Below are 25,468 nucleotides of genomic sequence, written 5' to 3'. Positions count from 1 at the left end.
TTTATTTTCACATGGTTTCTCTTCATTAAGGTGAACTTTAATAAATTATAATAAATTTTCACTTGAAAAATAACAATTTGATTCCTAAATTGTTTATTAGAATGGCAAGAAATTTGAATTTCAACTAGGTGACAAAAAACTATTGTTTCAAAAGAAATATGATAAGGAATAAATGAAGAGAACGGCTTGCATCTTCAAGGCTTTTTGTTCACCTTGCTATGGACCTTTTTGATTTTACCAAATGGATAAAAACTATAAAGAAAAAAGGATAGAAGACTGATTGTTATTCTACCTTTTTGGCTTCTAATTACTTTCAGTTTGTAAACATAAAGCCTGCAAATAACATAGCAGGTTGCTATTGAGGGCAATCATCTAATAATCTGCCTCTTTCTCCACACTAAGGGTATTCTTTCATAAAACATTAGAAATGTATAGAATTTAAAGTTCAGGTACATATTAACTGCTTTCCTAGGTGACACTTTGATAAAAAACACATATCATACATAAATATCTAAAAAGGTTTTACAAAGAAATGACACACTTTTTTGTTAAATCCTTGGGTTTTTGATGTATTACATTAAAATTGATTTGTCGACATTCAAAAAGGTTTCATGGTGTTTTAAAAGAGGGACGGACACTTTGTCAAATATTGGAGACAAGCCTATTATTCTGTTAAGATGATGTCTCTTTTCCCCATTGTTTTAGGACAAAATCTCAATGTCCTCCAAAATATTGGGGGGAGGAGGGTGACCCCCCTCAGCCTCAGGTGTCTGCCACTATTTGAAGGGTTTAAAAAAGGTTTATGTTAAAAGTTATATTTAATACAACTTTAATTTAACTTGAAGGTTTTAGTATAATGTACTTTAAATTGGCAAATTTGCCCATCAATAAGAAAATCCCCTCCTTTTGCAATATTAAAAGGAATTCTGATATATTTCTAAGGAGTTTTATCAAGGTACATCACTCATAAAAATCATCAGAAGATAAAAGAAACATAAATAAAATGAGAAAAAAGTCATTACACACGTTCATTTGATTCTTTCAACGATTCTCTGAATCTGATGGTTTTTTCTACGTTTTCTCTTGCTTTTATTCTGTTCTGTTGGCGCCTTTTCAAGTCCTACAAGCAAAAAAATTAATTACATGAAATTGAAAGCTGCAAGAAATGTTGGTGATGATACTATAGATAAAGTCATGTAAGTTTGTAAGTTGCCATTTTAAAAAGTCCCTTTTCTGTCTAATCTGATTTTGTTACAGCCTATATAATTCAATATTTGAAGAAACTTCAAATTTTACAACATGAAGTAAAATAAATTCAATTCTCTAGAACTACTTTTATAAAATTATAGAAATACTATCTTCCCGATTTTTTTGGCAAGGACTTAAATGTTCCTAAAAAATCTTGTGGCATAGTAGAGTCAAACTCACTTAACACAGACATAAAATTCACAGTTATATTTCATAACATAAAGTGTCTTTTCTCACGGGGTTAATATGATATGATGCATTAATTAGATGCAAACAAGCAAGATGTTTGCTTTTTAATAAACAATAATTTCCACTCAGGCCCCATCCACCTACATTCTCTGGCTTTTATGAATATTTAAAATATGGTGCCAAGTAAACACACATTCTTAGCAACTGGAAAAAGGTTCCACCACCATAGAGTTGAAATGTTTTTGAAAACCAACCTCCTTTTCTAAGCATTTCATCATTTTCAGTTTTGCATCATTGCATTTTCCAAAGAATTTGCCATATGGATGCTAAAAAGACAACAAGGAAATTTCTATTGCCATTGTTTTTCTATTAGAAAACAGAACAAGCTATATTCCTGGGACTGGGCCATCAGAATGAGGATTTCAAAGCTGATTCTGCTATTTGAAAATGATTTCTGCTGTTCCATAGTAAAACAGAATACATTGAAAGGGTAAAATAACTGATTCTAAACATCTATCAATATCATTATGTTTTTTTGCATGGGTTAGAATGATTATAGATACTGTAACCAGCCACTACTTCCTTAAATCTTGTACCTCTTTCTTACCCATTTTTCTCTGTACTGCTGTTAACACTGGAATCAACTGGAATCTATCCTTACACAGATAAACTTGCACTCTAAGGCTGAATTCACACTGGGCGCTTGTTGAAGTGTGTGAGTTTATGCTTGCTTGTTCCCACTTTGGCTGTTCACACTGGTCGCTATTTAAAACTTGTGCAACAGCATTGTTCATAAGAATTCGTTTGTTTAAAATGTGTTAATGTTTGTCGGAGACTGCCAACTTTGAAACACAAGAATTAGGAAAAATGAGGCGTACAATCATCTGTTAACAGAATCGTGAAAAATGGGCTGTACAATCATCCATTAACAGAAAACAGATGATAAAATGAGGTGCAAAGAGGGAGAAATCACTGGATCTAGCATCCCATCTTCTCAACTAGCCCCTAAAAGTAGATTGTTTATCGTTTGCAGTGAGAAACTCCTTGACTGTGCCAGCTTGTAACTAACCTAGCAGCTAACTAACAAGCAAAATTGCATTAACTAGTCTTTAATTGCCAATGTAATTTACAACATTCTCAACATAATTAACTAGTGTCTTTAAAAAGAGTCTAAAGAAATTATCTGATAGCGACTAGAGGCGCTTTCAAAAGACTGCAGTGTGAACACAGCCTAGCACTATTATGGATAGCAGATCCATATTAAAACAGATCCAGCAGCTCTATTGTGAAAGCGAAGCCTGAATTCCATCATACACAACAACTTTCTATCTTTGAGCCATCAGCATACAGCTCTCCCTTGGAAGATAAGGATTTTAGTTGGCAGACCCCCATGTGGTGGGCTTAACAGTGCTGGATCTGTTCCAGTGCAAACAGGTATTTGCAGGGGTGTCGTGGCAAATGAACTCTAAAAAGGGCCAGAAAGAAAAATTTTCTGACAAAATTTCTTTGATTTCTTTTAATGAAAGAAAAGCATTGCATGTTAGTGTAAGGTGGGGGGGGGGGGGGGGGGGGGGGTTCAACTTCTGCCTTCGCTGGAAATATATTTAAAAGGCACTTTTTATCTTGTCTCTATTTTCCTCATACATACTGTGAACGTTCCTGGCACCTTGCAGCCCTATAGATCCGTAGATTAGGGCAAGAGTGTTACTACCAGAGGCAGCATCATGGTTGCCGCCAGAAGGAAAATTTTTTTTAATAATCTTAATGCTTCAAGTTCGCCAGAAATTGCAATTTTATGAGCAAACTTTAATAATAAAATCCTATTTTAAAATGAATCCTACTGGTCGAAAGCAATGGTATTGATTGACTTCCTTGCTCTCGTTTCAAATGTCAAATGTTTCAAATTTTCAAGTCTGGGACAAAATTTTCAAATCTGGTGATAGGCACAAGATTGGCATGTTGGAATTATGATGATGCGATGTTTTAGTTACCCTCATCATAGAAACAATGGAGGGCCTTTTGATTGTTGTGTTATTGCTATCACCAACACCTCTTTTGTTTTACCATATAGCACGTTTTGTTTTCCAGGTGTAAAGTTGTTCTGTTGTTGTGATCAAAGTTTTTTGGTAGAGAAAGTTTTCGTTCTTGCTTTCCATTCTTTATTAGAGCCTTTGGTATGAAGAATTCTAACATGGCACTCACTATTCCAGTCTGCAATATCATATGAAGTTATAATTTATGACCAATATTGACCAATTTCCATAACCAAATTTGGTCATTGAAGATTTGGATTTTAACTGACAAAATCTGAGCAGCAAATCACTTACCCTGGGTGCCAGAGTCTCAATTCTTTAGTCTCAGAAATATAATTTGAAAAAAGTCACAGAAAAATTTTTTGAGCAAGGATTAGACGTCTACAATACTGTATCCCCAGATTCATGAGGCTTTGGTACCCAGGGTACAAATCACTCTGTAGTAGAAATTGGTAAAATCTTACTCATAAATGAATTGCACCTCAATAATATGGAAAGTACTTTCGTTCAGGTAATTTATGTCGCTAAGAAGTTTGTTTCACTTTTCAGTTTTACCCACACCTCAAGTTTTAAAAACTTTCCGACACAACAATGATTTTTCCGAAAATCCGTCAAATTTTGAAACCAGAGAGGGCCACAGCCCCCCTGCCTCCCTGACCACGACGCCCTTGGGTATTTGTCAAAAATGCATGTTTATGGTACTTTTATAGCAATTTGAACACAAATATGATTAGAAACCATTAAGTGATACAACCCATCAAGAAGTGGATAGGAATATCTGAATTTGGTGGTTGCTGGGCAAAGTTTCCAGTCTAGCAGGGTAAATAGAGAGCTGGAAGAAAAGTATTGGGTTGCGGCTGAAAATTAGATTTCAGGGTGAGGGGCAAGTTCACAAGAATTTGTTTTGGTTTTTCGAAAAATGTTTTATCTTACATAACAATGATAAGCATTAGACGTTGTATCTATGAACATGTCGACGTAAATTGTATATATTTGGTATTAATATAGCGGCGAAACTGAAGAATTATGTGGGATATATTACATACTGTTACTGTCTTTAACGACTAATATTGTATATTATATGTACAAAAACCTTTTGGCAACAGCAACACAATATACTATTTGAGAACAATCACAAACCTCGTCATGGCAGCTGTTCAATACATCGATGAATTCTTTACATTCTGAATGCAAATGTGTAGCTAAAGATGGGTGCATAACTTCTTCTGAATACAGACATATACTAAGTGATCAACAAGTTTTAAAACATTCTTACCAAAACATGAGCAACCTCTTTCCAGTGGCCACGCGATGATACACTTCAAAACGAGGACTTAGGAAATGGGGAATCGTCTAAAATGGCAGGAGGAGGTAAGCATAAACTGCAATATGTCGAGCAGTCGACACCAAAGTTTTTGAAAGATTTTAAAGCGAGGGCAAATTTTAAGGAGGGCCCTACCATTGACACGAAAAGGCAGAAACTTGAAAGAAAAATTGATGATAGTGATGACGAAAGAGATGATAGGGAGGACGAGAAACCAGTTATTTGTGTTTTAAGAGAAGGGGACTTGACAGAAGAAGAGTTCAAGCGGCTTCAAGGAAATCAACAAGATGAAACAGAATTTACAGAATCAGCTGGAAAAGTTATGTTCAAGAAGCCAACAAAGAAATCAGACGAAGAAAAGCATGAAGTAAATGCGTCATCGAATAAGAAAACGAAAACAAGTAAAGAAAAACAGAAGAAACAGAGCAAAAAGTTGGACAACAAGAAGCTTTTATCATTTGATGAGGAAGATGAATAGCATAACGTTTAATGGTGGCTAATATAGGGATCAAAAACGACATAAATGATCCAACTCAGCCAAGAAGAAAAATCCCAACTTGGGTCAAAATAACAAGTCAGCCAATTGTTTCGGCACTCCAATTTAAATGAGCTCTGAAACACTCAATTTTTCACAAATTTTACACTGAATGTTTAAACATGCGGAATATTTAATGGTTTAAACATTTTGAATTAGTTGCAGTGAACCAAGAGTCCAGGGTGGAGTCCATGTAAACCTCACACCCGATTGTGGTCAGTGAAATAGCTTCGCCAAAGGTTTTACAGCTTAATGCTAATGTTAAAAGTTTGTATTATATAATGGGTGACAAAAACTGTAAATTAGACCTTCACCAAAATTTGTTTTTTATGAATCATACTTAAACACGGAGCCAACCACCAACACTGTTCTTTATTTCCTTTTTTTATACAAACATTTTTACACTAACACTCTTCTTTTCTTCCTTTTATGCCAATGCACTAAAGAAATTATGAAAATCTCCATCTTAAGTAACATTAATTCCACTCAGACAAGGAGGTTAACAAACTATAAAGTCTCACAGTAATTACTTTGTTTATTTTAGCATCAAACATTGCCTTACTATTGAAGAAAAGGTTCTGTCCAAAGCATTTTCAAATTATCCCTTTTTGCTGATTGTGAATAAGATAATTATCAGTTGAAAATGTAGATATTGAATACAGTGATGAAAGTGAATATGCTTCCTCTGCATGAAACAGACAATTTTGGTATTTCAGCCAAAAACATTTCAGCCTAAAATACATTCTCTTTCAAAATAAAAATGGGAGATTTATTTGAATCAATAAGATAACACACAGCAGTTTATTGGTTGTAAGCCAATATATTACTTGAAAGCATTAAAACGCTTCTCTGTATCACCATTGAACTAATGTATCACATTTATTTTTATGCTTAGCTCCAGTTGAGAACTAATAAAAAACTACACAATAATCATTTGCTATTTTTTCTATGAACAATGTAAAATCAAAAATGCCTTTTGATATGAAGTTGTAATAAAGTTATAAGACAAAAGAGATAAGAACTACAAAAGTCTGGTGTTTGTAAAAGCAAGTAAAATATTATATATATTCTTAAGCCATTAATGAAAAGGCCAAATCTCTTAGCCGAATTATCTTATACATCTTAGCTGTCACTTTGCCATTTAAAATTAGTAGCTTCAATAAAAATAGTAATAAAATTCTAAAGCTATCAAATGATTTAGAATCGACAACTAATTCTGGTATTTATTAAAACAAACTGTTACAAAATTGTATAGACCCTAAGGTATTTCAACCACCTAAATTAATGGCATGCATGGAGTTTTCATCAAAATATATTTGAAATTTGTATCACTTTTAAACATTGATTCTAAGATGATGGAGTCTGACAAAGGTTTTGACAGGGAATGTTGATGAAAGAGATTAAAAAATTCTAAGTAAATGAATTTTCATAAAAGACAACGTTAGAGAAAATAACTCTGCCCTCCTTTTCTGAATCCCAACAACTGCCAGAAAGTATCTGAATACTTGTATAGATCTTATGTCTGTCTGACCAAAACTTTGTGCTTTCTGGCAATCCTGGGCAATTTGTTCTTTTTCATTATTCTTACTTCATCTTGCCCAGAGCTGACACCCTTGCAAGGTGTCATGGGTCAGCTGAAAGTTTCCAACAAAGGCTAAGAACCTCTGTTACAAGCCAATGAAGTATGATCTCCCATTTGCATTATGGATGTTACTGCAATGTTGACCATACTCAACACACCACTCATACCAGACTTTAGTGCGTGAAATTTTCCGCCAAAAATGAATGCTAACTAGAGCACCATCAGGAACATACATTGGATTCTAATTAAAAATGAAAAAAAAATTTTTGAGATGTAAAATGCTTAATTTTGCAGTCAGTATTCATTCAATGCATGTGAAAAATTCATATCAAGGATTTCTAGATAAGAAAACTTAGTGGTAGCAGGCAAAATTTGAGTTCAGCTCAAGACTATAGCTTAAAACAACTGTGCTGGAACTCCTTCAAGATAAAAGCATTTGAACAGATATGTGCCGTTTTAATATCTTAAAGGGAAACATATCCAAAATATATGGATGGATTGGAATGATTTTATGATTATGATGCTGATGATGACAATGACAACATGATTGATGACATTGAAGTTGATGATGATGCTTGATGAAAATGGGTTCTAGATTATTATTATGAAAAAGAAAATAAAACGTTGAAAAGTGACAACAAGGATGTTTACTATAGTAATAAATATGATATAATAAGTCTGATGAGCATTGTGACATTGATTGATGATGACAAGGGTGCTTGAATGAGCCTTATAACTCCTCCTTGAAATTACATACTTTGATGGGAAAGAAGATTGGAAACCAGCTAAACATTCCCTCAGAGTGTGTCTTTGGGTGTATACCTGGAATATAATGTTAATAAAATGACAAAACTGCAAAAATAAGTGAACATAAATGTTTGTGAACTGTTACCTGAACACAAATATAGACTGTTACCTCTTGTGACAAAGTTTTCAGTGCAAATTCATTCACTCGGATAAGACAGTCCAATATTAGTCATGGAGAGGCGATTATGACTAGCAATTATGAGAATAATATGAAAATTACTTAACAGAAGTCCCTTGATATATAAATCAGTTGTACAAAAAGTTCTTATGGGAACAATTCATTCTTACCATATGGGCATTTCTAGCAAAGCCAATCTAGGCAGGTCATGCTACTGTACCCTATAATTTCTATGTGTCATGTTCAAACATTGTTATGTAATGAGATATCAATCATAACCATAATATGTTTGTTAGTTGCTTTTAGAATAGTTCTTACTTATCATGACATCTTTGTATAAAACTGCATCAAAATAGCCAGCTATTCCATGAATAACATTTGCAGTTGCAACTTGAAAATTTGCTCGTTTGTAACGGGTGTTATCAATTGGAACATCTACAATATAAAATTTGACATAGTTAACATTTAAAATTTGTTTCTAGATTTAAAATCAAAACAATTTCAAAATGTATGTTATTCTGTGCCAATGGTAGCAGGAAAAGGCATCCGGTTGGTTAAACTCTGGTTGACCCTTGAATTCAACTTCAACAAATGCCAGAAAACTAAAAACACATCAACAAAACACACACAAAGTTATAGGGGCTTCAATTTTGGTTTTATCATTTCAAATATAATCCTAGTTGAGTTGAAACATATGCTGTAACATCTGGTAAAATATGGCATTTTGTAATCAAGCCATTTCAAAGCACTAAGTACCACCCCACAACAAAACTTCTGTCATAATGAAAAATCCATCCTACCAAATTTTGGGGGAGCAAACTTTCCCACCCAATGCAGCATCCTTGAATAAAAAGTGTGCCATATCACATATAGCACTTGGAAACTGAAATCAATATTGTTTCAGTTGGTACTTTTTCAGATCACCTGGTGTAATTCAAACAAAATGATTGACATTTTTACAAACACAATTGTAGCTTAAAGAAAATTTCGAATTAATACAACATTTAAATAGGAACTTTAAAATAGAAACAGATTGTATAAGGAACTCAAAAATGAATCCCTGATATCTAATCTCACATAATAAATAAGTTGACTAAGGAGAAATCCATATACTGGACTAAGCAAGTGGCAATGCAGGAAAAGTTCTGCAAGCCAAAAGTCAATTATCCAACAAAAGCCCAAAATTTCCGAAAAGAACGATGATTGGGGGGGGGGGGTGGAAATTCAAGCAATTTTTCATAAATGCTTGAGCAGGGCTGCCAAGAGCAACGACTGGCCCAGGGGTGGGCCCAATGCCTGAGCTCCTTCCTAGCCAAAGCAATAAACCATAAATGCGATTAATATGGATTCAAAATGGACAGAATTTTCTTTATCTTTTATCAATTTATATTCGTAAAGCATTGTTTAACATTCCTGTTACAGAAATGATTTCTAAAAAAGCAGATTAATTACAAGAGGGCTTACAGGCCCAGGACAATTGCCCCCTTGCCCCTTCTCAGCGGGCCTGCGCTTGAGTTTTGCAGATTGTTGGTGAGTGGGCTTAAGAGGAGTGTTAGAGTATTTGGACACTGAGTAGCCTTTGCCTTTACGATGAAGAAATCTCCACTATGCTCGCAAAATGTTTGACATTGTTAGGGGGCTTCATTCGAGGGGGTTTTGATAAGTTGTTCATCACTTTCAAAGATTGTATGGAAAATCAGTTCCATCTAAGCTTCATTATAATATTTATAATCGATCTAAGCTCTTTACTCAAGTTGTTATAAATGTCCATTTCTTTGTTACAATTATAATCTCCACATCATCCTCTTCGTAAACAAATAGAAAGATGACATAAACGTCTTCTACAAAGGACCTTTTTGGTATTGAAATATTTATGCAGTCTCTGTTATTTCCTCTTTCCTTTAGTATTCCCGTTCTACAAACAACACTAAAGAGACTATTATGAAAATAAGGCCAGCCGGTCCTTTCAATTCTATCCCTGCCACTGTAATAAGGGGTGTTTATCTTAACGTTTTTAGATTAAAAATTTCGTTGGATATTTCTTTACATTTTAAAGTTGTAGATATTTGTAGATATTGTTGCAAATGACCAGTTGCGGTTTTAGGAGTGCCAAAGGGGCCATGTCCCGCAAAAAAATAGAAAATTTAAAATAAAAAAATGCCCTAAAATCGCCGCTGCAAATGATACATACATGGAAAGTGCTACAGAGTTCTGATTCTCTCAACTCTTATCGTGATATCTAATCTTAAGACCATACTTGACATAAATTAAATCCTGGAAATCAAGGCAAATAAAGCTGCAGACTCTTTTAGCATCGCACTCAACATTTTTAACAAGATCATTGATACCGATGAGAGAAAATTACGGACCCGAAAAATAGACCAGCGGTACCCTAGCAGATAATGTTACCCGTTCTGAGTTTCTGCCATTCTGTACGACATAATGTTTTCTATTGACTAAAAAACTCTAAACAATTTGAGAAGGTCATCACACACTCCATTGCTTTGAAACTGCACGATAGGCCTTTAAGTCACACCTTGCCAAATACTTGGAATAGATCACGGACCACATCTCACGCTTACCTACTTGGTGTATGCTCAAAAGCATTTGTATACAATTGCATACAATTAATTGGTGTATACATTTCTTGAACACAAAACTGGTTAATAACCGTATTGCCATTGTGAAACCCGAACTTATTTGCAGTAAGAAGGCCATTTCCAATTGGTGACAGCAAATCAAATATAATTTTCACCAACTGTTTTCCAAAAATGGCAGAAGTAAAATTGTTACTATAGCTCTTATTTATTCAGAGTTTTCCCTTTTATGGACAGGAAATATATTTGCTTTTATCAATGCAGATGGAAACTATAAACAAAAATCACTAAGAAACAAACCTGGATTAGGATGCACAAATTTGAAGCAGCTCTGAGGTTCAGCTGCAACATTAACATTCTGTAGCCGCACGACATATGGCGTTTCAAATGATGCCTGTAAATATGAAACATGGTTGCTAACTTTATTATTGCTTCATTGTTTAATAACACCATACATTCGGTCAAAAGGTGGACCTGGTAAAATCAGATGTTTCATAAAAAGCAGAACGCCTGTGAAGATTCACGATAGCAGTTTGCTTATAAACGAAACTCTCACACATACCAACTGGCTATCATAAATTTCAATTTGAAGTTCTGTTGTTACAAAAATTGTATACAGACTTATAATGGCAAGATGTAAAACCCTTTGAATAAAGTTTTGTCTATTCTGAAGCAAAATTTCCTAAATTTCACAGAAATCTCTACTGCTGTTTTTTTTCTAATTTTTTGGTGTTGAAATTTCCAAAGCTCAATTTCGTCTCACTGCCTTCTAAGAGCTCTACTGGCAGCAATCCTGGTTTGAAAACTTTTCGCAAATTAAAAAGTTAGATAAGTTAGATGAAAATTTACGTTAGCAGAAGCAAAGCTTTATCACATTTAAACAATTTTAAAAATGGGACAAACCGCCTTATATTTGGGAAAGCAAGAGCAAACGATTTATGTTCCATACTCTAAACGCGGATACATTTTCCCAGTACTCATTTGGTAATAGCCAAATGCTTACCCTCAACCGATTGTTGGAGGAGAAAGAACTCTCAGAATGCAAAAAAGGCCCTGCCATTTTGAGCCCTCTTGAAATTATCCAATGCAAAAGGCTTAATTTATCTCAATTCAAATGAGACCTTGTTTTAGGCTTGCCTCTCAAGAAAATTACCATTATCTCTAACTTTTCCTAAGCGTTATTTTTAAAATTTTCTTCGCTTCAAACAGGTACAAACGGGGATAAAAGAAATATATTTTAGTAAAAGAAAGATTCGTTTCATTCATAAAAAAATAACTTGCCTCAATAGATTTCCCAGGTTCCCGACACATATTAGCCTCGGTGTGCAACTTCATTGACATCATAGGAGCAATGTATGACGTGTACTCACATGGAATACTAATTCCATCCTCTGCAAATGGGAAAAATCGTATCAAAGTGACCTATCACAGCCCACGACTTTAGAAGCAAAGAAACTATAAATGTTTATAGGTTATGAATACGAAGAGCATATTCAGTTTTCATTTTGATTATCAATTTTTATGTTGCTTGCGGGAATTTCAACTATCCATCAAATTAGACGCAGTCTTCAGAAAGTAGTTGAAATATTTGAGATAAGAAAAAACTGAAATGGATAAAAATAATCAGGCTTTATATCACTTTTGCTTAAAAGCTTGCTAACATAAATATATTTTGTTTGATATCTTATTCGAGTTAAACATCTATGTAATAATTACAAAATCTTTTTCAGATTTACTTTGTCAAATAACAAAGAACCTAGTCGCTAGATGACACAAAAACATGACATACCTTTAAGATATTTTTGGGCGCCATCAAGGCATTCAGGAGAGAGTTCATTATCACCAAAAGAACCAAGCAACTCACTGACCAAAATATCTGCCTAAAAATGACAATTTGTAGTTTTTTAAAAGTCTTGTTAAAGTAATGTAATAGCTCATAGCATAAATAAATATAACAACGGCTCATTTAATTAAGAAACTTTTTATTTTGAATTTCAGTTGAAACTACAATTACAAATCTCTCTTTTACATAGGTAATTTGTAACAGCTTATTCAATAAGAAAAAGGATTCAAGATAGATGAGTTGGAAGCACACCTTTTCGGTAGGATTAAAATCTCGCATATCACTGGACACAACTGTAACAGCTCCATTCCATTCTTCTTCATTCAGAGTTTCAAGTCTAGATTAATAAAGATAAAGTTTTCCAAAATATCTACTTTAACTAATAAAAACAAGCCTACTTTACAGCAAAGTATTATGAAAACGATTCAAAGTAAACACAAGTTAATTTAAAATACCATCTCTTGCAACTTTCAAAAATATTTAGTTAGGAAAATTTTAAGCAAAATTAAATACTTCCAGACATGTACCGAATGGCCAGTGAATCAAATAAATTGCGACTGTCAACAAACTTTAATGACCTATAATTGTTGATAAACGTGGAACGAGTAATAGAGGGAAAATGCTATTTTATCTCAACTTTAAATCTACTCAAGTTGATTTCGTATAAGATGGCACTCAAAAATTACAAAAAATACAAAAACAACCCTGTGTAACAAGTGCGGATAGTTCTTTCTTCGTGAGAAAATAGCAGTTAAATATGACAAGGGTAGCCTAATTTGTCTTTGGATGGCAAGGAATGGGTAAAATTTGCAATAATATTTCCAGCACCTGTTGTCAAATAGGAAAAATTGTTTAAAACTCTAGAAAACTTCCTGTATTGTTATGTCGTGTCAAAAACGGAACTTTAGACTGACTGGTGACCAAAATTCTTAGCTTGCAGAGGATGAAAAAATGCCTGAGTCATTCAATTTTTTCGAAAGGGGACTTCCGTGCTTGTTACACAGAGATGTTAAGAAAAAGCATAGCGCCTAACTGAAGCAGGGCTGCACAAGATATTAGGTTCTGCAAGGTTCTAACAAAACCTAAATCAAAACTCAGTAAGACAGCAGCAGAGCAGATAACCTACGTTACAATGGCATTCATATTCTTCTCAATTGCAAAAAGTTTCACTTTTCTGTCGGCCATTTTTGCTGCTTGGAAGGATGCTCGCACTAAAGGGCCTCGCCCTGCACCAACAACCATGATGACACTGTGAAAACGATACACAAATCTTTCACTTACTTGCTACATACATTCATATAGCCACTGTAATTCACATCCACAACTACTTGGCCAATGAAAATATCATTCCAAAGTAATTGATTGCACACAAAAGGCATTTACCACACTGAACACAACGCATAATCTACGCAGACTCTGCTGATGGGTTTTGAGAAAATTTAAAAAAATTAAAGAAACATTCTATAATCCAGAGATGGTCACCAATCTTGGCCGCTCAATGAACAAATGAAATTAATGCAATGCTTGATCCTCGAAAAAAATTTAAACTTCCGAATGCTGGAATGTAAGCTCAAATCGTTATTTTTGTGCCTCCAACTCCAAAGATAATAATTTCTGCACTGACAACTTTAATAATCATTTCTGCCTGGTTGGCAATTCTAAAGGAGAAAAGGTTTCAGCACTTCTGTTACAAATCTATTTTTCATTGGTGATCAGATATTTCTGACTTACGTTTATAAATGAATACATATGTAATATAGAGCTTATTCGACTCAGGTAACGGTAAGTTAAGTAAATTGTTGCATTAGCTCACCTGGTGACTTCATTTTTCTTTTCATCTGAAACTCTGTCTAGTAGGGCATGGTAGACTGCCTAAAGGGTAAAAAGGATAACAAAAAAATGCACACATGAGTTAAAATGGGCAGCACATGAACATAGTCAGAAGCAGCACAATATAACGAAGAGCAATCCAATGCAAATAATTTGAAAAACTTTGAAAAAGAAATATTTGAAAAACCAAAAATTAACAAATAAAGAGGAAGTTATACCAACATTCAAGAACAAATGACTTACATTTCGCCCTAGCATACAGGGTCTCCCAATTATCTTTATAACCAATACCCCAATAAAAAATAAAGTTTTCGAGAAAAAAAACTCTTTGTGAAGAAGAAAGGTTTTTAAAAATTCTGGGAAATGTTCAAGCCAAACTTAATTACGAAATCACACCAGTTACCTTTTCATATTGTGCATATTTAATAGGATCTTTTTCAAATACTTCGTAGGTCTGTGATTCTAAATTGTCCATCAAAGGCTGCAGAAATAAACAAGCAGGAGAAATAAAGTAATATTGATCCTTTAAAAATAAAATAACAATATGTCTGGCATTAACTTGAAAAATATATTTATAAGTACACTTATAAAGAGTATAATAAGTACACAGAGTATAATAATTTTGTTTAACTATGTTAATTCGATATCGTAAATCTACAAATTAATCACAAAGGTTACAATTAAACGCTTTAACAAATAGTGTACAACAAAAATGCATCAACATGACAGCCTGCCATCAATCTTTGTTCACTATAATGTATACATGACTGAATGGGTATGTATCTTTTAATTGCTAATGAAAGATTTGACGCTGCCGGCAGTAAACCAGCAGTAGCTAAAGAAACGAAGATGAAAGAAGCTTGAATATCATGCACTGAGGGTAAAGGTATGAATCAATTGTTTGCATGGAAGCAACACTTTGGCTTGGCTCATTTTTGGCTTGGCTCATTCGATAGAAGCATGGCCTCATTAAACTCTTATCCACCGTTTGATTGCTTGGACTTTGCTGAATAAAATATTTTTATTTTTTCTCTTAGTGGCATTTTGGCCAGTAGGGCAATGGCTCCCTTTTACAAATCGTGACAGGTTTTTTGGAAATAACAGCTTCTAGAAAGCTAAAATGCAAGTTTCACAGACCTCCCTCCCCCAAAAAATTAACCACCACTGCACATGCATTTTCTGTATACTGAATATTCATCCATCCCAAAAACAGTTTACTCCAGGAAGAATAAACCAATCAAAAAGACTAGATAAAACTAAAGCTGCAAAAAGTTAAAAACGAACAGTGAATACCAACAAACCTGAAGGGGTGCTTGGAGATAATCTTCGTATCCTTTAGCAAACTGTGCAACTGGATCAGCTGGTGGTTGCGTCTGACAAGAAATACCAATAAAAACTACGTGAACCAGGAAGTTTCTTCTAATTTATGTTGGTCTTTCAATATTCATATAAAACTGTTATAATACTGTATAAAACAAGTATTCAAAGTTTAGGGGGGGGGGGGGGGAATCTGTTACTGAAGGTGTCACATCAGTGAAGTTGGATTAGGAAGCTGATTGCTTTGTAGATACTAGGAAAAGATGATTGATAGGTTTAGATAAACACGAATCTTTCATGAGTGTGAATGTGGAGTGCGAGCTAACAGCTACATTAAAAACCCTAAATTAGCTACTATGTGGACAAGACACCAGCATAAAAAACCCGCAACCTTTGAACACCGTTTTAATTATAGTTTTAGATGACAAACACCATAAATCTGTAAATATTCTTCAAGCAAGTCAGTGAAATCTCCATACAGCGGATCCTTTTGGGTTATTGTCTACTGCAAAGAGATTATATTTTAAAGGCTTTTTGGATGCAGAACGAAAAATACATTAGATACAAAGCCATTTTTCTGTTTGGGATTCTATTATTGCGTTGCCTGTTGTTTGGGAGATGTCCTGTAATGAAGTTTTAGTTCCATGCAAAGTGCAGTGGGAAATTTCCCCATTGAGCTCCAACATCAAACATCAAACAACAATTTATTTCAATGAAAAACACAGCGGGAAATTTCCCCATTGAGTTCTAATATCAAACAAAAACACGCTGTAAATGAAACAAATGCAGAACCTGTTATAGATAAAACATCACTTACCAAATAAAGATGGTCAAGGTATTGGTAATAAGAAGAAATATTCTACAATTCAAAGATAATTGTTGTCAAAAAAGGAGCTTGTTCAAATCCATTTTATAATATTTCCCAAAAGTACCACTAAAACCTCTCTTAAAAATTGTTTTGTGTATCAGATAACTTGGTGAAAAAATTAATGCTTATACGCAAAAGTTAAGCATATGACACTCAATATCAAATGGAGAAAGCAACAGTGAAAATATATGTTCTATGAAAAGTCTGTTTCTCTGGTTATTTTGTGAAAAATAGATATGGCAAGAATACTTCAAAATTTGTATACCTTCATTTGTGCAGTACCAGATATGATAAACTGTACATTTAACTGTAAGACAACAAAAAATTCTTATAGTCAAAAGAGTATCAAAATAATTTGTAACATATCAATGCCACATGTTAAAATGTCATTTCAATGCCATTGTATACACTGCACACACTGCACATAAAATGTTAATGCCACTTTAAAGACTATTAGACTTACATTACGACCCAAGAAGAAACTCAATAACTTCATTACCTGTCGAAAGTCTTTTGTCTCTATGTGTCACCTAATATCATAACTAGAAATGACACTACCAAGTAAGTTGCTACAGCCATTGAAAAAATGTATTACCTTAAACAGCCTTCGAACAAATTCCTGGTAAGCTTTTGATAAAACTGGATATCCTACAAAACATACAGCACAGATAAGGAACCTGCTAAATGTATGTAATTATCATTGTACTGATGAGGTACACTAAAAAACATCCACGAAGCAACTGCCAGTTTAGTGGGAAGGTTAGCCATGAAAGATGTTTGTAAATTGCAGTTTTATTGAAAAAAATTCTATAACATACTCTAACCTGAAAACTAAGAAGATTTCTCAAAATCTTGGAACCTTTCATTCAAACATCGAAAATAATAATGAAGCAAAACGAAAATTTAAACACGTATCAAAAAAAGATAAACAAGAATAAAAGACCATGAAATCAGACCACAAACCTTTTTTATTTGAAAGGAAAACGCTAGTTGGGATGCTAACTGCCTTCACAGGCTCTGCAAACCATCTGTCAAGTTCTTCCTGACTTGGAAGTTCTTTGCTATTTAGCTCCAGAACTGTTAAAGCAAAAGCAAATATTCAAGAAACTGGCGAAAATAAGAGAGTACAGAATCTTCCTGGTGTCTTTTGATTTGGTCAAATCGTACGAAAAAATCCCTACAGAATAAAGATAATCTGCGAAAACAAAATCACACTTATTGATTATGCGAAGTTGAAAATGAAAGACCCTTGCAGAAGGGTTTGAAAACTATTCTCCACCAGTCCCTTTAAACTTCTACAAAGCTGTGGGCATCTTTTACCACGAAACTGCAGAGCACGCAAGAGCATATATTTTCATCTTTTAAGGGCAAATATATTTGCAAAACATTTCAACTTATTAAAACAAGACTTCATTAAAACGTTCTAGATGAAAATGCATTTATCGACCTAAGAACTTCTAAGAAATATCTCAATATTGAAGTTAAACAAAGATAAGAGAAAACACTTTTTGTTCAAATGATTGTCATACAACATACCAAGTGCAATTTTCCGGCTTTGATCACACAGAAAACGTAGCTGGTTCCACCTAACAAAGAGAAATAGCGTTTCTGAACCTGTTCAAAGCTTTTGAGGCCATATTTTTGTCATTGAGTTTCAATGTCTAATTTAAAAAAAACTGCTAAACATATTTCCTCAATAAATTTTTTATGCATTCCCGTAATTTCTTCCAATTTTGCATTAAGAAACTTATGTGATTTTTCAGAAATTTAATTTCCGTCAAGGCTCGCCTTTCTTCCGTATCAATGAAGTTTGAATCTATCGTCTTTGCGATACTACACGGGTAGTTTTCAACATTATACTGATAAAAAGTCACCTATATTGCATAGCAGTACCACGTGTGAAATTAAATTGAACAACTGAAAGATCAAAAGCAAATAATTAAATAAAAGGCTTTGATGAAAAGCAAAGAAAGGTAATGAATGCACAGCCTTGTAATAATCAAATACAAAATTAGATAAAAAGATGATAAAAAAAATCTTCTTGTCTTACCAGCACCAGGTGTCATCTTTCTTGCTACTACCTATTATGACCTTTAAAGATTTTAATTGAGATTAGAAAACAGAGAGGATTGTTATTTATCAAATATAATCAAGGCGACTATTAGTTAGGATCTAAGGTGCAACTAAGAATCAAAGCTGCCGAACTTGTAGCTTTGCTATCAAACTTCCTAAAACTACGAGAACTGTATGACTTAAAGATTCTCCAGCTAATGCATGGAATAAAACATAATAATGAAAATGTGCCACAAGCCCTGTGTAACCTTATGAAAACAAATAACTGTAGACATAAATATAAAACCCGGCAAATAAATGATTTTCAGAAAAGTAAACCGAATAAGCGTTGGGGGTGATTAAATGCTACAAAATTAGGGGGCACAAACTATGGAATAATCTCCCAAGGCCTATAAAAGATACAAAAAGAAAGAAATTTTACCTTATTACTCGAAGAACAAATCTGTCAAAATAGAGTTATTAAATGAGAGAAAAATGAAACGTAATCCACAGGCTATATTATCTTGTTCCAGTTTATTGAGTATATAGCCAACCTTGTTTTTGCTATTGTAATTACTGCTTTGCTCTTTTTCTAATTGTACCTTTTGTTAACGGCCCAAGCTAGATAAGTCCATACTTTTCTTGAGTCGTGTCTATAACAGATTTAATAAAGTACTCATCTTCTGTAGTATACAAATAAATTTGAATTGATTTGAATTGGAACGGCGTTAAAAATACATTTAATATCCAGTAAGCTATGCTTGCTGTTGTTAGGTGGAATTCAGGAAAGATTCATTAGTTTTCAGTTGAACAATACAGCTACATAGAAAAATACGTACATCTGGTTCATCTTTGATAATACTAAAATCTCTGTTTGTTTGGCATGAAGTGATTGGAACTTGCACCCAAACCTTAAAACAATAAAAAGGGGCAAATTTATGTTTGTATTGATGTGACGTCAGTGCTTGGCAACAAAAATCCACTTGTTTCATAAGATTATTACCTCTGTATAATTTTATCAAATACAGCTACAAAATTTTTGGCAGTGGATTCTAAGATTTTGATAGTAACTTGCTTAATTTTGTCACATGACCTAAACATTGAGAACACTCCTAAGCCCCGGTCAAAGGAACTGAACATTTCACTGAGCAACGCTCAACATGCCTGCTCAGTGAAAAGTTCAGTTCATTTGACCACTTGCTCAGGTTTGTTCAGCCCTGTTCAGTCCTGCCCAGAGATTTTTGACGGCGATCAAAAACATTGAGAGTCATTAAACACTTCTTTTGTTCGAGATGTTGTTTAGAAGTGACTAGCTCCCCAACGAAGCCCGCTACGCGGGCTTGCCAGTGGCCCTAGTGGTGCTCAATTTGCGCTTCCCTAACTTGCACGGTGAATTCAGGTTTTGCACCATAAATACCTTGAGTTTTTGTTGATATTTGGCTCACTAAAACCGTTTAATCGTGTAATGAAAGCTCGCTATTTTGACAACATAAAGAAAGCCTTTTGATTTGCAACAGTTTTGCGAAAAATTATTATTTCTCATTGCGGAGGCACACATATTAGTCATATTCTTTGCTCATAGAATTGTTGGGTGCAATGTTCAGTTCGTTTGACCACTCTGTACTGAGCAGCGAGCGTGACAGAGCTGAGCAGAGCTTAGCAAGACTTGCAAATGTTGAGTTCGTTTGCTCAGTGGGATGTTCAGTTCGTTTGACCACTCTGTACTGAGCAGCGAGCGTGACAGAGCTGAGCAGAGCTTAGCAAGACTTGCAAATGTTGAGTTCGTTTGCTCAGTGGGATGTTCAGTTCGTTTGACCACTCTGTACTGAGCAGCGAGCGTGACAGAGCTGAGCAGAGCTTAGCAAGACTTGCAAATGTTCAGTTCGTTTGACTGGGGCTTTAAATGTTTAAGAACATTGCCTTTTTGCAAAACCTCAATGAGATATTACCATTTTAAAAAAACCTTATAATTTCAAGTGCTAGCAAAAAAATAAATGATAACGAAAGTTTTATGTTTAAAAAAAATCTTCAACAATACAATTTCAATTTGACTGACCTGTTGTAGATGGGAACCAAGTACACTGCTGTTTAAAACTTGAGCTAGTTGAAAATTGTCAGGTCGTTTCAGTTTGATAAGCAGTGATGGCATACTGAGGTGGCAAGCAAATGATATTTCTTGAAGAAGAATCTAAGAAAAATATACACCATTATCAAGAACCAATTTCCTTGCATAAAAATTCTGATAGGCTGTAAAGTCTACTTTTAATGCTGTGTTTGATTGTGCAAAATTTTAATGATTAGATATAGAACACAAGTGGGGCAGCTAGAGCCTCAAAAGCTTAGATCCAAGAAAATTTAATTTAATTTAATTTTTCCCGCTTGCAAAAAGGCACATACACCAAATAAAAAGTTGTTGCTGAATCATTTAGAATTCTCTAGCAAGATTTCCTCCAACATCATTAACAAATGTCATCTGAGTTAAATAAAACAAGGATATTTAAACAATCACCAACTGAAGAGGCTCACATTTTAAAGTCTAAGTCAAAACTTGAATGTACCTTTAACGAGTTTTTTTGCACCCTTTCGTCATTTGATTCTAAGTCAATCCAAGGTGAGACTTTACCTACTACTAAACTACTCCAGTCTGCAAAATAAAAAACATTATATTTCTAGTTTAGATGTATTGAAGAACTACATATAACAAGAAACTACAATTAAGGAGGCAACACATAGCTCATCTTACAACAGGAACTAAAAAGGAAAGTCATCAAGATCCTCCTGAAAAACTTTCTAGATAACATCCACAATGTTTTGACTTTATTTCATCACTTTAATCTTGATCAAAAATTATACAGGAAAATAATGCAAACAAGAAATTTTCTGTTAAAACAGTTCAGTTCAACCATTTTCTGGCTTTTCAAACAGATCTACTGAATATTTGGGTTTATTTCTAAACTGTCTCATTCTACTTTGTTTTAAAAGGGCACATTCAAATGTGCTTTTTTCACAGAGGAGTAATGCAAAAGCAGAGCAAAACAAGAAACATTTCCATAAATTTTATATGAAAAAATACTACTTTAAGTTAGGGCTGTAACCTTTTAGTTAGGGCTGTAACAGGGGTGGCTGGGCATAGAATAATATTTGTATCAGCCTGCTGAATTTGAGAAACTGAGCACTCACCCTAAGAGCCCCCAAATACGCTAGTGACCCTTTTGAAAGTTTTCTTATTAAATTTGAAATTTAGTCATAACTATCTGGCTAGTTCTGGGTGAATGATATCTATGCAGTACACATGGAGGATGGCTACTGCCAAATACGCAAGCAAATTCGTCTTTTGCTACAGCGGCTTTTTGCTTGGCACTAAAGCCCCAAAGTATTAGCCCATTAATTCTAATACCATGAGGCTTTTGCCCGAACTGAGTCATACACCATGGATAAATGCAGCACAAGCTAAAGTAAAGTTGGATGTGGACTTTGATGCTAAATTAGCTGCAAAACAAGTTGAAGCAAAATTTCATACACAATTTTTAAAACTGTCCAACCACTAAATAAATCATTGGGCTTGAAATGATATCATGACTGTAGTCTTTACATCCAGTGTCTAAACTTTGTCAATCAAATTATCCACGAAAAGGCACGACTAGCAAAAATATAGCAAAATTTTTTGCAAATCCACAAAGATGACTTTTCAATGGCAACAATTTCTTGCATATTATGAAGAGATGGGAGGCAATTATAATTAGTTATATACAGATTATGCAGTTAAGCAACTGTATTGGGTAACTTCACATAATATGAACAAATGATCATAGGACTAACCTGACCCAGGAAGAAGAAGATCGGATCTTGTAAAAGCACCAGGCCTAATGGGAGCATCTTTTTCATATTCTCTTTTGAAACGAGGATGGGCAATCGGGGCACAGATGAAATCAAACCTTCAAATAAAACAGAAACAGATCAAAGTGACAATTTGATCTATTCACGATCTATTTTTGGTCACAAGTTTAATTGTTCTCAGCTATGCGTGTTAAAAGAATCTATTGTTTGAGCACTTGAACAGTAGTTCAAAAATATATCAAAACGTCACTTTGCAAAGGGCATACAAAACCGTACAAAACAGGAAAGTTGTCAAAGGAAAAATGGCTGGAAACCAGGGGTGGCGAGCACCGCTCATAGTATGAATAGTCTATGAGCAAGTTTTTTTCCAGAGAAAGAAAAGTCTGAGATAAGATAATTCAATGAGCACAATGGCCTCTTTTCCAAGTCTAGTCTGTCGTCCTTTGACCCAATCTGAATAATTTTGCTTGTACCTCTGTATTCTGTCTCAAAACGCTTTTGTTGCTTTGATCCTATCTCTTGGCTGCCACAAAATCAAGAAACAGCCACGCTCATAGTTTTCAAATACCATGAATGTGTAGGATTTGACCTTATGTTCTACAGCAGCTATGCGTCACAGATTTTCTGAAAAAAATATGCCTTGTGGCCGTTGCTTGTTGGCCTCATTAATAATTTTGCTTTTCTATTCATCCGCTATATAGGTGACCTTATGGACCCAAAAGCATTTCATTTGTTCTTTTGTTAACATAGCTTTCTTATAATGAATAAAATGATTATGACGGAATATGATGGAACATACCAGAAGGTATTTTCACTACATTACGGAGTTTAATATAGGAGCAACATTTTCATTTCAAACAAGCAAGTATTCTTGGATTTGTGGCGATGAAGTTGGAAATACAAATTTCTATTTGCCATATCTGATCAAAGATGATTTGTCAAAGGTTGTATTTTCTCTATTATGGAGCACTAAAACCCAAACTATATGGAGTAATTTTTCTTTCTTTGGTCAATGGTTGATCCTTTTAAAGACAGTCCTTGACTCCTAGCCAGGCAACCCCTCGGCATGAATGGAATGGCATTTCTATTCATGCAACAGCCTGTACCTAGGAGTAGACAGCCGTTGGATGGTTTTATTGTGTGACGGCTGGCTGCTCTTAATGATAGCCACTGCATGAATAGAAATGTGATTCTATTAATGTGAGGGATTGCTATGTCTCTTATCCAAAATCAAAAGCGTTCATAATATTTTAGGTCATTTATGCCTAGGGATAAATGTGCCGATTTTAGAAAATCATTCCTATAAATCCTACAACAAAGTGCTACCTATCGAAACAAGGCAGTTTTTCCAGAGCAAGTTGCTAAAAAAGAAACGTTCAGGACTTTTTAAGAACTAAGTATCATTTGACTCTATGTTTTGTCATGCACATCCTGCTGTAAACTAATAAAGGTCAGATAATACGATTAACAATTCAACTAGTTTATGAATATAGCTTCTTTGTGTGTCAGGAAACTATTGCTTATTAAATTTTAGTTCCTTTTTGTTAACCGTAACTGAGACACTTTTAGGTAGATCTCGATATAATTTAAAGAAAATGATTTTAACTAGATTCCCTCTATCAAAAAGCCAAAAGAACTTTGAAGTTAAGTTAAAAATACACTAGTTAATGTTAAAGAATTTTTTATACAAGAGCTCACTTCCATGTCTAAAAATCACTTCTGTTTTAGACTATCTTAGTTCCTTATTATATCTTGACGATATTTCATAGAGAACTGCCATATTCTGCAGGCTGGCCAGTAAGTTACAGAACAGCCACATAGCTGCAGGGGGGGGAAGCGGGGGGGGGGGGGGGGACTGTGCCCCACAAATGAAAACTTTGACAACAATGATATTTTGAAAAGCTGGCATAATTATAATTCTGTCAGCTTGATTTGGTCCAAATATATCTGTTTGTTATATATCTGCCCTCTTGTTTAAAAGCCTGCCCCCTCTCAGGTATGGTTCTTGCTTTAGTTTGCCCACCCTTGCCGACATCTACAGCTACGTGGTTGTTTCAGAAGATAAAGTTTTGTGGTATTATGGCTTATTGGCTTCTTTTTACAATGCTGTTAAGCTTCAATTGCTGATAAAACGGCCGAAGTATCACCTCTGTAGACTACTGACCATTGACATTATGATCTTAGTGGTACCTATAAGCTTTCAAATGGGAATTTCACCTGATGATGTTTGTAGAATGTTCCGGTATCAGTCGAATCCAATTTTCATAGAAAAATAAACGGAGAGTATACCCTTGAAACAAAATGGGAACTTAAATGTCTCCTACTATTTCTATGCCCTAGTTTTTCGTGCATTTCTCTAATCAACAAAGCTGAGCAAAATAAGTTCTTATTATAAGTTGACAATTTTTTTATAAAGATGAAGTCAAACGAACAAGAAAATACAAAAATCTGTAGCATTTAGAATAAATACATGCATACCCAGACTGGTTAGATGTCTGCAGAGCAGCTCTGATATCGGGAGTGCATGCTAGGTCAAGACCACAAGACACATGGGATGTGGGTCCGGTAGCCATTTTGTGCAGAAATGTGACCTATACTGAAACAGAGGCTGGTTATGCAAACGAGGTTTGTCAATAAAAAAGTTGAAATGTTGCTTGATGATATATTGTAGCCGGGAAAATTGGTTACATGTTGCTGAGAAAACTGGTTAGACTGTACTGTTTGAAAAATTTTCATCGAGCTGGTGCATTCCAGTTAAGACTTTTTGGAGATGAAAACCACGAAAAAGATAAAGCAGTAACAGACAATAACGGACATGTCCAGCCTAGGCCCACTAACAGTGGCTCTATTGAAATCAAGAACGTTATATCAGCAAACTATCCCACGGAAAACTTTACTCTGAATGAAAAAGACTTAGAAGAAACGTTTATTAAAGGCAGTGGTCCTGGTGGTCAGGCAGTCAATAAATCAAGCAACTGTGTTCAGCTGAAGCACTTACCAACTGGAATCATTGTAAAGGTGATCAGATCATATCAAATAATGTCCATAAAAGCAATAACCAAATTTGCAAGCACAGAGACTATGATTTTTCTAAAATTTCTATAGGTGTGAAAATCACAGGAATCCTGCCAAATTCAGTAATAGACACATGCCATCTTCCTTTGTTACTATATTTTGGAAAAAATTATCTTGAATCTTGGGGGGATTGGACAAAACAACATGTTCCTTCCAATGCAAAATAAGAAACAAAATTGTCGCTCAAAGAGAACAGCCTCCTTGACCTTGTAG

General features: G+C 34.5%; 4 protein-coding genes across 5 annotated transcripts in view; 2 read left to right on the top strand and 2 right to left on the bottom strand.

Moving 5' to 3' along the window:
• Window positions 1-118: 118 nt before the first annotated feature.
• LOC135690684 (COX assembly mitochondrial protein 2 homolog) lies at window positions 119-4,775 on the bottom strand. The gene is made up of 3 exons (XM_065208310.2): window positions 4,611-4,775; window positions 1,692-1,763; window positions 119-1,120 (listed from the first exon to the last, which is right to left on the bottom strand). Exons 1-3 carry the CDS (start codon window positions 4,686-4,688, stop codon window positions 1,019-1,021), a joined length of 252 nt encoding a protein of 83 aa, XP_065064382.1. The 5' UTR covers window positions 4,689-4,775; the 3' UTR covers window positions 119-1,018.
• A 53-nt stretch (window positions 4,776-4,828) lies between these two features.
• On the top strand, window positions 4,829-5,272 carry LOC148960363 (uncharacterized protein KIAA1143 homolog). The gene has a single exon (XM_089115541.1). The coding sequence runs from the start codon at window positions 4,829-4,831 to the stop codon at window positions 5,270-5,272; it is 444 nt and encodes a 147-aa protein (XP_088971667.1).
• A 990-nt stretch (window positions 5,273-6,262) lies between these two features.
• Window positions 6,263-24,805, bottom strand: LOC148960362 (protein arginine N-methyltransferase 5-like). Its single transcript, XM_089115760.1, has 22 exons — window positions 24,659-24,805; window positions 22,163-22,278; window positions 20,902-20,987; window positions 20,400-20,531; window positions 19,183-19,254; window positions 18,342-18,382; window positions 17,828-17,877; window positions 17,255-17,368; window positions 16,887-16,939; window positions 16,557-16,598; window positions 16,241-16,282; window positions 15,408-15,479; window positions 14,510-14,587; window positions 14,090-14,148; window positions 13,403-13,525; window positions 12,529-12,613; window positions 12,223-12,313; window positions 11,715-11,824; window positions 10,734-10,827; window positions 8,155-8,271; window positions 7,669-7,733; window positions 6,263-7,152 (listed from the first exon to the last, which is right to left on the bottom strand). The coding sequence occupies exons 1-22, from the start codon at window positions 24,751-24,753 to the stop codon at window positions 6,997-6,999; spliced, it is 1,893 nt and encodes a 630-aa protein (XP_088971886.1). The 5' UTR covers window positions 24,754-24,805; the 3' UTR covers window positions 6,263-6,996.
• A 63-nt stretch (window positions 24,806-24,868) lies between these two features.
• Window positions 24,869-25,468, top strand: part of LOC148960361 (mitochondrial translation release factor in rescue-like) — a 39,765-nt gene continuing 39,165 nt past the window's right edge. For both annotated transcript variants that reach the window (XM_089115882.1, XM_089115878.1), the window contains exon 1: window positions 24,869-25,198. In XM_089115882.1, the coding sequence (XP_088972008.1) occupies window positions 24,869-25,198 (330 nt within the window). The remainder of the gene's footprint in view (window positions 25,199-25,468) is intronic.

The sequence above is a fragment of the Rhopilema esculentum genome, chromosome 4 (genome assembly GCF_057945365.1).
Source record: "Rhopilema esculentum isolate cy_ngs chromosome 4, ASM5794536v1, whole genome shotgun sequence".
Taxonomy (NCBI): Eukaryota; Metazoa; Cnidaria; class Scyphozoa; order Rhizostomeae; family Rhizostomatidae; genus Rhopilema; species Rhopilema esculentum.
Note: the sequence above shows the minus strand (reverse complement) of the source record. Positions and strands in the feature narration are given on the sequence as shown.

Excerpts from the sequence above, each read along its gene's own strand:
- LOC135690684 (XM_065208310.2), bottom strand. The coding sequence starts at position 4,688 with ATGCACCCATCTTTAGCTACACATTTGCATTCAGAATGTAAAGAATTC. Across the intron at positions 1,764-4,610 it reads TGAACAGCTGCCATGACGAG|CATCCATATGGCAAATTCTT; the intron begins GTTTGTGATTGT and ends TTGTCTTTTTAG. Across the intron at positions 1,121-1,691 it reads TGAAATGCTTAGAAAAGGAG|GACTTGAAAAGGCGCCAACA; the intron begins GTTGGTTTTCAA and ends TTTTGCTTGTAG.
- LOC148960363 (XM_089115541.1), top strand. The coding sequence starts at position 4,829 with ATGGCAGGAGGAGGTAAGCATAAACTGCAATATGTCGAGCAGTCGACA.
- LOC148960362 (XM_089115760.1), bottom strand. The coding sequence starts at position 24,753 with ATGGCTACCGGACCCACATCCCATGTGTCTTGTGGTCTTGACCTAGCA. Across the intron at positions 22,279-24,658 it reads CAGACATCTAACCAGTCTGG|GTTTGATTTCATCTGTGCCC; the intron begins GTATGCATGTAT and ends TTTTATTTGAAG. Across the intron at positions 14,588-15,407 it reads ATCTCCAAGCACCCCTTCAG|CCTTTGATGGACAATTTAGA; the intron begins GTTTGTTGGTAT and ends TTATTTCTGCAG.